General features: G+C 38.1%; 1 protein-coding gene across 1 annotated transcript in view; it reads right to left on the bottom strand.

Moving 5' to 3' along the window:
* Nucleotides 1-6,248: 6,248 nt before the first annotated feature.
* LOC136250258 (myosin-9-like) overlaps nt 6,249-15,791 on the bottom strand; it is a 28,320-nt gene continuing 18,777 nt past the window's right edge. Inside the window, exons 31-49 of the mRNA XM_066042437.1 lie at nt 13,683-13,895; nt 13,132-13,338; nt 12,323-12,427; nt 11,948-12,100; nt 11,650-11,817; nt 11,088-11,168; nt 10,713-10,925; nt 10,451-10,570; nt 10,304-10,396; nt 9,725-9,886; nt 9,163-9,291; nt 9,012-9,100; nt 8,375-8,498; nt 7,783-7,866; nt 7,498-7,622; nt 7,278-7,386; nt 7,175-7,228; nt 6,999-7,120; nt 6,249-6,592 (exon numbers count right to left, since the gene is read on the bottom strand). Of these exons, the coding sequence (XP_065898509.1) occupies nt 6,493-6,592; nt 6,999-7,120; nt 7,175-7,228; nt 7,278-7,386; nt 7,498-7,622; nt 7,783-7,866; nt 8,375-8,498; nt 9,012-9,100; nt 9,163-9,291; nt 9,725-9,886; nt 10,304-10,396; nt 10,451-10,570; nt 10,713-10,925; nt 11,088-11,168; nt 11,650-11,817; nt 11,948-12,100; nt 12,323-12,427; nt 13,132-13,338; nt 13,683-13,895 (2,451 nt within the window). The 3' untranslated portion in view covers nt 6,249-6,492. The remainder of the gene's footprint in view (nt 6,593-6,998; nt 7,121-7,174; nt 7,229-7,277; nt 7,387-7,497; nt 7,623-7,782; nt 7,867-8,374; nt 8,499-9,011; nt 9,101-9,162; nt 9,292-9,724; nt 9,887-10,303; nt 10,397-10,450; nt 10,571-10,712; nt 10,926-11,087; nt 11,169-11,649; nt 11,818-11,947; nt 12,101-12,322; nt 12,428-13,131; nt 13,339-13,682; nt 13,896-15,791) is intronic.

Here is a 15,791-nt window from a genome sequence, read left to right as displayed (position 1 = left end):
TACAGTCAGGTTCATAAATTGCATGATCAAAACCCTTACCATAATTTGTCTTTATTTGGTGTTGTAATATAAGTATGCAATAATTAGGGCTATGCAATAAAATAGTAAAACTAAATCTTGATAACCGATACTATCTTGACTATGATGTAATATCATAGGACTGTTTTGTTAGCACATGTAGCTTTCTGCCATTAATGTTGTATACATTGGCTCAAAGAACTTGTGTCACTAGCCACCAACGCTGATAATAGAACAGTCACAAAAATTTTAATTCAGTTTAAATGATGCCAGTAGATATTTACACACAAAAAAAAAATTTGCTAAGTGCATTGTGGTAATATTCAAGCTTTCACCAGTAAAACTGTTTTTTTGTTTTTTTTCTCAATAGCTAGCGTTTCTGTACCATATAGCTACAACTTCCTTGTCAAATTTTTTTGGTAAGTATATATGTGTAGCAGATGCCAACTGCCTGCACCCCCTGTGTATACTAGTATGATCTGTAGCTTTATGTGTATGGTATATTTGGTTCATAAGCTCCTGTTGCTGGCAATAGTGCAATAACAGTGGTATATATTTATTTATTTATCTGTGTGTACAATTACCACTTCAGCATATGGATGATTGATTATATTTGGTATCTGAATATATGCTGCAGCTGGACATGCAGCCATTAAAGTATTTTGCTTTATATAATCAGGACACACATTATGGTTTGTTGTGTGGCCAATTCAAGGAAAGCCAATGCATATGTGAGATAATTATACAGTGCGTGTACATGTGTTTGTGTGTGTGCTGTGGATGATAACATTATGTCCACTTCTTAGTTGGAGTCACCGTGTGTTAACAAAATTGATAGACTTGCTGTTGACTTTTGTATATGTTTGCTCATTTTCAGCTTCATAAAAGCAATGGAACATACGAAGACACTTTAATTGTTGTGTTAGGACTTTTTTTGTGACATTTAGAACAAGACGTGTGACGCTTTCCCTTGGTAAGCGAAGTGTACAATTGCAACCATTATTAGAGTGAAGGTCACTCCAGACCAACTCTTTTAGTAGTTCTATATTTTGATGAAAGTTGAGTGATATGGTAAACAGCCTGAATGGAAGAATGAGCACAATTAAGGGTGCTCACGGATATTTGAAGCCATACAATGCATGATTTTGTACTGTCTCTTATAACCAGACAATGTGTAAAATGTATCCATATAGTACTTATATTGGTAGTGGTTCCCTTTCTCTTCAACACAAACCAAACAGAATTTCGCTAGCCTTTACCGTCCTATAACTACGTGAAATTCTTTCCAGAGTGCTTAAATCGAAACTAGTCCTTCATCTTTACCACTAGAGCGCTGGAAATTGCACTAAATATACTTAAGGTTACAACTCGCATATCTATGAAAAGTATTAATCCATAGCACCTTAAGTGTTGTTTTTCCAGTTAGGTCAAAATGTTGCACCAATTGCAAGTCCAAGTATGATTGTGATATGTATCTGCATGGACACACTGTTTTGACTTCATCAAAGGAAAAGATTACTTTGTTGCATGTCATTGAGTGCATCAAATGAAGGTTTTGCCAGCTAGCTTCTTGACACAGGAATCAGGCAGAATGACTAGATCAGTGATGATGTGGTCAAGAGGATGATGTTAAAAGATCATAAGACTGTGATAAATGAAGAGAAATCCCCTGTTTGCAAAGGTAAGATCTATCAGAATAACAATATTGAACACAGGTTATTGATGGTCACGTGAGTTTCTCATTCTCATGTAGCTGTCCCTTCAGTGCTCAGGCTATATAGCTTACTCTTTCCATTTCAGTGAATAAAGCCCAAAATATCTACTTAAAAGTGTTACTTTCATGTTTACGGAAGTTCTCTGAGGCATGAACGAGATGACACAATTGAGCCACAGTCAGGTGAAATTTGGGATTTTAGGATATCACAAGTGGTCTGGAAATTTATCACAACCATCAAAGAGAAACATGAGGTCTTTGCCTCTATTCTCGAAGAGGCAGTCATTACAAGTATCAGCAATTTGTGTTGCATTTTTGTGCCCTTACTGAGCAGTAGGGGTCATGGACCGATGTAGCTTGCTGATCATGGAAGGCTTTTAATATTAATTTGATCATCACTCCATGCACTTGTCAGGCTGAAGCTGTGTCTAGCCTTTAGTGATACCACAATATGAAAATTTTAATATCACGATAATCACAATATCGATAGTCACATATATTAAATGAATTGAATATGTTAATTTTTTCATAAGACAAGTTTTATTCAATAACAATAATTTGACGAAGTTGATATTTGCTTTTTATGCATCACCACATGTTGCCATAGAAACAAATATCAAGTCTTTTCTCACTAAATAATTTGTGTTTTTCATATCATGATATAGATTTTTCTCCATCATGTTTATCATGAAATTTCTATCATGATTATCACAATATACGATATATCGTGGCATCACTACTAGCCTTAGAATTGCATTAATTAATGTCTGAAGGCATCATGCAGGCAGGCAGTAGTCAGTAGAAAAATCTGTTTTCAAAATGCTGTAGCAACTTGTAATATCTGAAGCATTTTTGGCCACTCAATACTTTTGCACGGGCTACACACACACACACACACACGCACGCACACTAGGGACCCGCTGATTATGCTGGCATAATAATGAGCATAATAGGTGCTAAAAGCATTGAACATAGTGCTAGCATAATAGGCAGAACACTTGTGCATTACCATAAATTCTTGCTTATCAAATGCATATCACAGAAAAAGATCGATATACTCTAATATTAATAGAAAGTCAGAGAATGATCAGACATCCGACTGTTCTATTAGAGTATATCGATCTTTTCTATGACATGCATTTTGACAAGCAAGGATTCAGAGTCTGTAAAGGATCACTAGCTATTATTGTTGTGACCTTTTTTTTTTTTTTTTTTTTTTGGTCTTCAACTGTTTTTCAGCAAGGTGCCCCCCCCTCTTTCCAAACTCTGGATCCGCCCCTGCATTATTATGGAATAATAGGATAGATACAAGAATAAAAAAAAAGGAGAACTTTTTGGGAGGAATAGCATACAGAATGTTGTTCATATTAGGAAAAAAGTTACAAAAAACTACTGCAATGAGAGTGAACCATGGTTAACAAGTAAGAAGCCATACCACACTCTATGCATTTCACTTTCCAATGTTGCAAGAAGTAATAAATCCCCTGAAAGGAATATTTATTAGAAACGGTCACAATAAAAATTTTGTAAGCGCGTTTTATTGGACATGCTTAAACATGTTATGAAATTGTACATTACTTGTCATGGATTATAACCCTTCAAGATAATTAAGCAGTGGGATGTTTCATGAATTACTGATCAATACTGTGACCCCATGAGCAATCTTTCTACTGAGCAAAATTAAGCCCCGGCACTTTGTACATGCTATGATACATTACTTGTCATGGATTATAACCCTTCAAGATAATTAAGCAGTGGGATGTTTCATGAATTACTGATCAATACTGTGACCTCATGAGCAATCTTTCTACTGAGCAAAATTAAGCCCCGGCACTTTAAGTGTTGTCAAGAGACAGTTTGATAGTATTATAGCAATGTTTTTACAAGTTTTAGTGTTTACATCCAAGGATCATGAAGCTTGAAGCTTCACCCTTGCAAGTTTCAGCCTTTTTTTGAAGAATAAATATTATAAGCGCTAAAGTGCGCGCACGCGACTTGGGAAAATCATCAAAGTGGGCGCGGATCGGTTATGGCCTTGCCAGTGGTGTGCTGCACTTATGAAAGAAAGAAGATTTTCGTGAACTTGCGATCGGAAATGACAACAAGAGATGTAATCGCTGAAGCGGCAAAACTTCTCAGTATATCTGCCGAGCGTGCTGTCCGCTTGTCTGCCGTACGAGGAGGAGAAGTGTTGCAACCAGATGTCGCCTTTCGGGATGCGATTAGTGGCACAGATTATCGAATTTACCTCGTCCAGCTGTCACGTGACGCGGAGGATGATAAACGCGTCACCCGGGAACGAAGGTGCACAACAAGCTGAACTGTCATGACTGAAATTTGGGAAGACCACTGATGAATCTTAAGTCTCAAGCGTTGTAACCCGGCATTTCTAAGTTGTACACAAAACTAATTAGAGTGGGCAATTTTCCATTTCAAGTTTTGTTTGTTTTCTTTTTGAGCTTTAGTGTAGTGTGAATGTGTGTTGTTTCAGTTTGTAGCCGTTCAAAATTTTTCAAAGAGACTAAATCTATACATAAGGTCAACTGTAATATGTACATGATGGTCATGTTGAGTTTGTACATTATCATTAAATAATATGCATAATATACTGAGTGGAAAACTCTTCATCTTGTTCAAGTTTCTTCTTAAACTCTTGTAAGGTATAGAATGACTAACTTATAGCCTATTGCTGGTAATTTCTTGCACTAAAGCATTAACTAACATACCTGGGAGTTTAGTATGAGGAAAAAAGTACACGTAGCCTATTACTGTTGACTGATTTAAGCTCCATATACCAGCACAACAGAAGCAAGCCTAGTTGTGCTACCTCAGTCTCCAGGTCCCCAGCTGCACTATGATAAGGTCCCCAGCTGCACTATGATAAGGTCCCCAGCTGCACTATGATAAGGTCCCCAGCTGCACTATGATAAGGTCCCCAGCTGCACTATGATAACTGTTTCCCAGTTGACATCTTCAATAATCTTTCTGTTTAGTCCATACTTTTTTGAAAGTTAATGCTTGTAGGTAGTTTTTCTAATAACCAAAACATGGTTCTATAAGCTTTAAATAGTCATACCTTCCTTTATTATAACTGAGCCCCCCGCATTGGTACTGAGCTAGCTATACACTGACTGGTGGGTTGGTAACACCCATGCAAACACTGTACTTATTGTCAATTGTACCTTTTGTCAATTGGCACTTGAACTCTCCAGCACTGTAGGTTAAACTTCAGCACTCCAAGTGCACATCAATTGCTAACAGGCCAGATCGTCCAGGTGGGGGTTTCCAAAAGCTGGTCAAGTGTATATATATTCAAATACTCTAATAGAGCAGTCAACTACATTTTTTTTAGTTTGTTTGTGCCAACATTGTATAAAATATTTCCTGGTGGCATGCATGCCATCTATGTCTGTCGTATGCTTCAAACTTCACTTAGCTCCACATTTCACCGGCAGAAGCAACTTGAACTATATATATATATATATATATATATATCAATCATATGTTTAAAATGTCAGCTTTATGGATGAAAATTGTTACCAGATTTAATTTCAGAACATGCCCCCAGACTCCTAAGTGTGCATGCATGCAGGAAACTTGTCACCATGCAAATTTCCTGGGCTAACCTGGCAACATTCAGTTGCTGACGATCAACTTCCCTCATGATCACTGAGCTAGTTTACTGAGAATGGAAATACATAGAGGGCACATTAGTTTTATTACCAAAAATGCATCAAATAGATATATACACATACGTACACGTAAGACTGATGCTCTGCATGACTATGTACTACACCATGCAGGTAAGCCATGGGAAATTTCAGGACAATTAGGTTCAAATAATCAGATTTCATCCTGAAAGGAATTCAGAAAATATTGTAGCGGTGAAATGTGTACAATGCATATTCTTATATTACCTATTGGGAAATGTATCCATTACAGCTCTTAGTGCTGTTTTACTGAGCAGTATAGCTAATCGATAGAAGTGTATATGCATATGTATATTGAGTTTGATTATATATCACTGAATAATTTTCGCATGCGAAAATTTTTATACAAGATCGAACTACTCTAATAGAGCAGTCATTTACGTAAATATTTACACGAAAATTTTTATCACGAATTATGGTAGTATAATAGAGGATCTATTAGCTACATAATTACAGAAACTAAGGTGGGATGAACCTAGTTCTGTTTTTCTCCACACTCGCAGCAACTGCACACATTAAGGGGATTAAGTTTCAGTTTGGAAAATTAGAACTGTCAGTTCTGATTTGGTGTCTATAGTTGAAGTAGCCTTTTACCAAGAATTCAACGATTAGTTAGAGATACTGACCAGATTATTAGTGATCTTGTAACTGTTCCTCCTGGTAGGTAAAATTATAAACTTTCACTCAACCTCTCAAAAGTTTATTGACCACATCCCACACCATCCAAATGTTCAACTAGAAACTCATGATTACTATTTAGAACCTATTGGCTCTTCTGTCACCTCCCAGGTACAGATTTGTGCAAGTCACATGACCAACAAAACATTCTAGTCCATAAACCACACCATAACAATATTAAAGGTGCAACTGCGTGCGTGTGCATGCATGTGTCTTTGTGCTTTTTGTGACAACCAAATGTTTACTTCCAAGATGTATACTACATCTTGTAAAGTGTTACAGTTGTGCTGAAAATGTACAAAAATTTCAAATAATAATATAGTGTCTAACAATATAATATACTATTGGACAACAGTTTAAAAATAGAGGCTCCTATGGAGAATCATCTCCAACACTATCATCTGTCGTGGTCGGTCTGCTGTGTCTTCTGCTACTGCTACCTGAAATACTGCCACCATAACGTGATGATCTCCTGAGAAACACAAAATACAAACATGCTTAAGCAGATGTTGACAAGATTTTAAATCAATTTAAAAACTACTTACAAGATATAATTATGGGAAGAGACAAATGGATTTATAATGGAATTACAAAAGGAAGTTTTTCTACTACCAGGAGCCCATAAGCGCACATCATGCAACATGAAGGGATTACCAATACAAAAAAGCATTAGAAAACATACCAAAAAAATGTACCTCAGATAGCATATAAAACTTGTCCCGTAAGGTAATGTTATACACCTGAGTTCCTGATTTTTTGTTAGCAAGGAAGTGTTTTAGCTCATTAACTGTGCTTGGCATTGTACAGTTCTAATGTAGCGCAATTTGTGTTGGTCTCAAGTGTTCACACTACACAGGCTTCACATTGTACATAGTTACCCTGTGTTTCGACTCTTTAGTGTTGCTACTTCACGATTAAGAGTATCAATTTGTTCTACTAGTTCTTCATTGTCTCGTTGAAGACGACGCCTGGTAGAGGTTATCCGTGAATTCTCCTCATCCTAATAAGCATGCTTGTAGATCAACAGTCCAACATAATCCCATTTAGAACTCACCATCTCTTCAACCTGTCTTTTAAGACTTCTTAGTTTACTGTTTGCCTTGTCAGACTAAGTGTTCCATATAATGCACAGCAATCAAAGCAGCAGTCATGCTTACCTGTTCCTTGTATTGCTCTGCAGTTCTCCTCTCATCCTCAATAGTGGTTAGGTATTCTTTGATCTTCTTGTCTTGCCGGCGTAATGTTCGTTGTGTTTGTTGCTTATCCCTGTATAATTATGATGAGCAAACACTAGCATGCAATGCATAAGAGATTGTGATACACAGGAAGAGCCATCCACACTACCAACGTATACATGTACACAAGCACACAAATTACCTGCTGATAGTTTCCAGCTGATCCTCTAGACTAGAGATCTTTGCCTCCAGATTGCTCACTTGAGCTTTAAGCCTTCTTCCTCCACTAGCTTCCAACTCTTCTACCTTACTACGAAGGTCCTTCACCTAGAACACCACACAAAACATTAAGCATAGTGTCTACAGCTTGAAGTAGTCAGTTTGCATGATGTTACTTTGAAAAAGTTGCTTAACTTACAAAGTGCTCTGCTGTAACAGTGATTATACTACAAACACATGTACAATTCAAATGGGTAGTTATAGTTACCTGTCTCTCCAATGTGCTGCAAGTGTTTGTGGCCTTTTGCTCTCTAGACTGGGCAGCTTGTAACTCGAGATTCATTGAGTCCACCTACAGAGAAAGAAACAATCGTACACTAATAGCTCATTTGTCACAAGTAGGTCCCAACATACTGCATAGTCAGGTTATTAAGTGCATATTCCTAATTAATAATTATGGTGCGTCAATACGGAATCACTATGTTGTAATAGAGTAGTTCATGGTCACCATGCCAGTGTATAAGGATATTTGACCCCATATCTAGGTGAAATCCTTCCTGATGAACAAGAATATCACAATCCAGAAGGCTGATTTGTTGTAAAGGGAGACCTCAAGGGAGATGTAAGCACTTGAGAAGAGATTTATTTTCCAGTACTTCCAGCTTTTCTTCCCGTGTTGCATTGGGCCATGTGCGCATATTAACCATGGTTAATCACAAGAAATATGTATGTGCTTAACAAATAATATGCGTTTAATAGACATATGTGCTTAACAATCCGACTCTACGGTAGCCAACCTCATTAGTAGGACCACCAATATTAATGACATTACACAATTTTACTGCTATTGAAAACATCACCTGTTGGAGAGCTTTGCGGTACTTGTCTGCACTGGTCTCGGCATTGTTTTGCTCTTCATCAAGATCTTCTTCAAGTTGAACAATTCTGTTCTCTAACCGTCGCTTCTCCTCAGTCAGTTGGGTACTGTGACAATAACAATAAAAATTAACAAGTATGGAAAATGATTGTTTAATGCTGTAAAAATGGTTGCATAAAATTGAATGGCTTCCTTTCTACATCTTATGTCCTGAGTTCACACAGGCACAGAGTAGTCATCAAGAACATAAAGATGGTTGATAACTCTGTGTCTGAGGAACTAATAACTCAAGATTGCATTACAAGAAAGTCACCATAACAAATAGAATCTAACCCATGAAGGAGTAATGTTCATTATACTGTACATTCTCAATTGATATGCAATGAAAGGATTTGAACGATCTTGGACATTAGTCACCATTTAGTTTAGTAAATTGTTGCAAAAAACAAAATACGAAAACAGGAGCTGTATAATTTTTATCATTTTTACAACTAGATGCTCTCCTCTCCCACATTAACCTCTTGCTCAAAGAATAACTTAATATCACACATCACATGCACACCAAATACCTACTCGCACATACTACACTACATATACATACACACACACCCACTACTCACACTTTAGGTCCAGAGGAAGATGCTTCATCTTGTAAATCATCTCTCTCTTGTTCTGCAGTACGTCGAGCTCGTTCAGCAGATGCCAAAGCCTTGGGAAACATGACACATTAACATAAATATTATCATAGAGAAAGTGCAACTTCAGTATTACCTCTTGTGCTTGCTGGAGCTCCACATCAAGATTTCGCCATTTCTTTTCTGCTTCTTTCAGTCTGGAGCTGAGCTCATCCTGACTGGCTCTCGTATCATTGGCCTCTTGTTGAGCATCCTTGAGTTGCGTCTGTGGTGTTGTGTACATACGTGCATAAACAATATACAAGACACAGCAGTGACAGAACAACGTCGTCATTACCTGTGCACCACTCAAGCATAAGAAGGCAAATTCTCCTAGAGGCAGGACTATGAACCCACAAGATGTTGCATGGATAAAAGACTAGACCATACCACTATGTGAGGCAAGGTACAGGTGTAAAATTGTGCAATCACTTCCCTAATTAATGCCAGGCTCCATAAATAGTTGGGAGAAACTAAAACAATTTGAGTAATGTACAACAGCAAACAGGCACAACCAGGTAATGCGCACACACACACACACACACACACACACTCACGCACGCATGCACACACACACGCACGCACGCACGCACGCACGCACACCCACACACACACACACACAAACACATGCTACATTACAAGCACAGTAGTGGCAGTACCTGCAATTTTTTGTATTGTTTGTATGCATCATCACGTCCTCTAGCATCAAGGTCTCTCTGGGACTCCAACTCAGCCAGGTCAGCCTCAAGCTTCTTCATGGCACTAGTTGCTGACGATCGCTGCTTTCGTTCATCCTCCGCCTGTGTCTCCAAATCCCTCACCTACAGTAATACACTTGCTAACATGCTATGGAGCTAAAACAGTGCTAGAAGAACAGCTGCCATCTCCCACTCTCTGAATAAACTGAATTTATTTTACTGTATATTAATCCAGATATGTTCACATGAGCATCACTGAGCAACCTCTCACAAATCATACGTTTAGAAACATTTCACAGCACAAGTTACAGTACCATGAATTTTTTTATCTACATGTGATCTATACACCACTTTCAATGAGAATATCACAAACGAAACCTTCATGATTTTGGTTAAATTACTGCATTGCTACATAAGAAAAGCCATTAACCTGCTATTTCTAAAAACAAACCATCCATTTTCTGATTCTCATTCCTAGTACTGAATATCCTTAGCAGCTGAAAGAGGGTGTGGATAAGCAAACATGCCCCACCCACCCACCTGCTTTGTTAGGGATCGTTTCACTTCCTCCACTTGCTCGTCTTTGCTCTGCAAATCTCTCTCGTAGTTCGACTTTGCAGCTTGAATATTTACCTACACAAAATGTATCCCACATAATCAATGAGGGGATGCTTTGGGAGCATCTACCTCCAGACGTAGCTTTGCATCTGATACAATCTGCAGTTCATCTTCCAATTCTTCCATTGCTTGTTTCTGTTCTTCAAGTTCTGCCTCCAACATCCGTTTAGCTTTCTCCAGATCAGCAACCTTCACGAGTTAAACAAGATCCAGTAAAACAAAGAAAAATACAACTATAATTGCTAACTAAATTCTCTAAGCATTAAACTTTGGAACCTCGTGTTAGGGTTCTACATGTATGCATATAGTTAGTACTATGACAGCAACTTACACTCTTTCCAACGTCATCTTTTGATTCCATTAGATTGTCTAACTCGGACTGCAACTGTTTGCGGCTTCTCTCACTCTCTGCCAGTTTGTCCAAGACCTCTTCAAGCTCACGAGTGACAGACAGTGACTTGGTCTCTGCTTGCCTGGCCCGACTTTCTGCGGCATCTCGCTCCTGTGCATTATGCTCTGAGATGGCCTTCTCTTCAGCAAGCGCCTAACAAAAAATGTAATGATAGTGTAGGAGTTGATAAATCATCGTATCATAAATATACTATAGGCTACTCAAAGCCTGTGAATACATAGGGAGCTAAATCAAAACTCTACTAAATGCAGAAAAATTCCACACCCAACAGTGATTATGTAGATAAACACTTACATTATCAAATTTCTTCTGCTTCTTCTCAAGGCTGATCAAGCTGTTTCGTTGAGTGTCATAATTGATGTTAAGGTCATCAAGCTGTCAGGGAGGATGTGACAAGTGATAAAAAGTACACACGCACGCACGCACGCACGCACGCACGCACACACACACACACACAATATCACAATCTGAGGAGCCATGAGACAAAACTACATGATGACTTCAGTATTTTGTACTTCTAAATGTACAAAGATGCAAAATTACAGCAACAACACATCTCTGACTTTTAGCTCCCTTGGAGTTTCCTAATAACCAGAACTCTAAAAACTTTTCCTGGGTAAGCTCAAAACTCTTTGAGAAAACTATCCCTACATAGCATATTTCCTTGGTAAATGCTGCACACCTTCAATAGTAGCCATACTTGAATGGTGCCACAATCGATTTTGAAAATAAGGGCTTAAACATTGTTTTCGTGGTAGTTGAGTTTGAGTAGTTGCCAAATCAATCGCTGCAGTGTTTAACCAAGTAGATACAGTATTGCTATCTACACATCTACACACAGCACAGATAAATGTACCTCTTCCTGAAGTTTCTTCTTGCCCTTACTCAGTTTATTGTTCTCAGACTGAAGTTCATCAATTCTCTCTTGTAAGGCCTCCAACTCTTTGTCTTGCTTCTTCTTTGTTGCCATGGCTTCCTCCAACTGCGCCTGGTCGTCATCTGCTATTTTCTTAGCATCTGAAACCTAATTAAATACCAGACAATTACATCAAATACAGCAATAAAGACTAGCTATACTGCCGGTGCTTATAAAGTAGAATGTAGTTAGATAGTAATTTAAACAACGTAGTTAGAGTGTGTAAGATGGTAGTTACCTGTTGAGTCAATTGGATTAGACGGTTTTGTAGTTGTTGTTTACTGTCTTCTTCTTCCTCTAGCTGGAACTTGAGGTGCTCCACCTCATCTGCTAGCTGTTTCTGTTTGTTAGTGACAGCCATTTTAAGCCTCGTCTCCTCTGCTAACATTTCCTGTTAATAGATGCACACCACAACAAGTAAGGCCAATACCATTTAAGTTAAGTAACTAAGCCAAAAAACCACTTAATTAAACCCTTCTGTTAGCTTTTGTATCAAAGTTAATCAATGGATTAATCTAGCTAACACATTTCTTTCAAAATCATATTTCATTGTGCACTATTTAGAACACCCTCCTCAACAAAACAACCTCTTGTACACACACTAATCCCTCACCTGTGTTTCAGTCAGTTGCTGCTGGAGACCCTTGCGTTGTTTTTCAGTAGTAGAGTACTTGGACTCAATATCTTCAAACTGGTTATTGGCTGTAGCAAGGTCAGTCTATAGAGACAAATTTAGCACCTTATACTATAAGATCACATGAGCCTTATTAACAGGTATAGTTGTTAATGCTTAGCAACATGCAGTGGAACTGAGTATTGAATAGTGGCAACAGGCAGTGGAAATGAGTGTTGAATAGCGTTAAAAACACTACAAATATTAGCACTGCATTACCGAACTAATTAAAGCCATGTAGCAGTGGGCTTTGAAGTTCAAAGTAGCCATGAATACTTACATCATAGTACAAATAAAATTTATATAAACCACAGGAAATTTCAGAGATAACAAAAGACATTTGTCTCAGTAAGGGAAGCAACAAGCACTTCTTGTCACAATTACATGTAAATTATGTGTACCTCACACAGTGCTCATTGGTAATAAAAGTAATACTAGGAGACATTTTCAACAAACATGTTAAAGCAAGATGCAGATTTAAGAAAGACCCGAAATTTATCAATCACTACACACACATGCGCGCACACACAAAGCAAGTGGATAAAGACCTCTGATAGTACATAAACATCAGCAAGTAACAGTTATAAGATGAAACATCAAAAATGTAAAAGTCTTAGGAACACTTAAATTGTGTCTGCCTTCCTCGGATATTTGTCAAGCAGAAATACTTCCAATAAAATGTACACAAACACACTTAGTATTATAGCAACGTGGCACTGCTCATCAACCAGCATCACTCCACATATTACCTGTAGTTTAGTATTTACTGCTTGCAGTTCAGTGATACGATTGTTGTCTTCTGTCACTCGTGCCTGTAGCTCCATTACTTGACCTTCTAAGGCCTTCTTCTTCTTCTCAAGATCACCACGAGAAGTGGTCAATTCTTTTATTTCATCCTCCATTACAGATCGGTCCAGCTCCAATCCCTGTTTGGTCTTCTCAAGACTTGACTTTGTCTGTGTGAGTATCATAATGTAAGTCACTGCCTTGATAAAAGCCACACAAGAACAATACACACTCTGTTCTGAATACGTGAGTGCATGCCATAATATCATGATTAGATCATTTATATCAGCCTTCCAATTTTAAGCTAGTTATTATATTAGAGTATTTCATTTTCAATGTGCTAACTGCTTCATACAATATAGTAATACTGTTCTAGACTGCAATCACAAGTTTTATACAAAATGCTAGCATGATGCTTGATTCCCACAGATAAGTTGACATAACTATCACAAACACACACACACACACACACACACACACACACACGCACGCACACATTCTAATAGCAGCCCACCTTTCTGGAGCTCTCCAGCTGCTCATTAAGGTCTTCAATTTGATGGGAATATTTTTGTCTCATAGCAGATATGGCTGACTCATGACTGGCTGCGTCTTCTTCCAGTGTCCGCTTCATTGCCATCAGCTCTGTCTCTCTCTGGCCACGTATCTCTTGCTGAGCAGCCGCTGATCCTTCAGACTCCTCTAACATCACACGAAGACCCTCCAATTCCTACAATTAGTATCACACAGTTAAAACATGAGGGAAATCACACTGTCATTGCCATTTCAGAGCTTTCCCCAGCAAAATAAAGTCCATTCAACCCCGAACACTCGACTCCCAATTAACATACATAATTAATTGAAGACTTCATCACATGATCACAAGATCCCAATATGATACAGTAGCAACTATTTAGAGAACATGACCGAAAGTCTCCAGAAAGCCTTACAGTCGTACTACAACATGGATTTAGACATTGATTTTAGCGAAATTCTTAGTGTAGTATGCAAAATATGTAAATACTATAATAAATGTGCTTCCTTTTAATAGTATGTTCACGTTGAGCTGAATCCTCAAAAACATTTAATAACTCATGGATGCAATTACACACGATCTTGAAATTTGGCTCATTTGTAGTACTGCTTGCCCCGCTAAAATTATTTCAAAATCTTTTTGTTCAAATGTTTGACATAATATTCACGGCCAATCAAATTTTTTACCCAATACATTTTCTATGGGGAAGCCATATATGTACAGTATCCATTACAGCCCTTTCCCGGACTTGTAATGGAGCCAAACCGTACGTGTCTGTTGTTGACACCTTTGCTGTTACCAATAATCATCTGGTTGGCTGAAATGTTAACTCTGTTGAGAAAAAATCCACTTTTAATTTTTAGCCATTTTTCAGGATTCAGCTCAACGTGAACATACTATAGGCATTGATCAACAGTTGTAGGGATCAGTGACAGTCATAAGTAGTTCAATTATAAACCAATTGTCACATAGAATGGCTACAAATGACCAATCTGCAAAATTCCTAACTGGCGGCTAAATTTACCAATGAAAGTGCTGCAGATGCCAGTTTTCAGCAACTGTGGAGTGTTGCATGCGGTGACTGTTCTATTAAGGTGGCGGTTACCTGGAAGCACGTGGTTTTGAAACCATTGCAAATGAAGCCATACGTCCTGCCACAAAAATTCATTTATTGTGTCATGTGATTAGTGTTTACGTAATAATTAAAATGGTAGCTGCACGTACTAAGACCCATTGCCTTGTAACAAGAAGAAATTTGTTACTATTGTGCAAGTATTATTAAAGAAGACATTCACTAAAGTAAGTAGAGTAGTTTAGAAGCTTTGTTTATGGGTATTCGGGTAGTTCACGCGAAACTTAGGCAGCATACGTCATTTGTGGTTTTGTATGGTATGCTAAAGTGTTAGTACAACTTTCTGCGTCAGTTTTTTCTTGTATACTAGTGAGGGAGACCTCTGTATTAGCGTAAAATAAGCGATTGCTCATTGTAGCAGGGCCGCATGTCGAGAAAAAAAGATTTTTGTACTGTCTGTCGATGGTACAGCAGGTTTTAGGTCCCTTCACAATGGCCAAAAGGGTTTCAAAATCCCATAGCTGTGTTTCAACCTTGCATAGGCTGAAGTTGTGTTGATTGAACCTGCTTATGTTGCTAAAGAATAGATTACACGTTTTACTTCGCCATAATGTGCAACAAACTTTGCGTAAACTGACGCCGAAAATATTTTTGCATGCTCTTACAATTGGCTCTATAGCGTTATAGTTCAGCATCTAATGGCCGTACAAATCATCATGTAGGTAGACGAAGAGCTGGTCTACGATGTAATAGTGTTTGCTTTCGCGTAGCTCTACAAATGTGTTAACTCGATTTTACAAATATCCTTCAAACCGGAAATTGTGAGGTAACCACCACCTTAAAATATATGAGTCACTGCTATCTTTTTTGCTTGTACGGTACTTTTTTGGGAGGGGAGCACATGCCCCCTGTGCCCTTGGAACCGCCACTGCTAAGTATAGTCATAGAATTAAAGTTCAATTAAGGCAGAATCGTGATAGAATGTTGATTGCAGCAGGTATCGTATTTTATAATCCACA

Source organism: Dysidea avara, chromosome 3 (assembly GCF_963678975.1).
Source record: "Dysidea avara chromosome 3, odDysAvar1.4, whole genome shotgun sequence".
NCBI classification, from domain to species: Eukaryota; Metazoa; Porifera; class Demospongiae; order Dictyoceratida; family Dysideidae; genus Dysidea; species Dysidea avara.
This window is presented reverse-complemented; position numbering and strand designations above follow the sequence as displayed.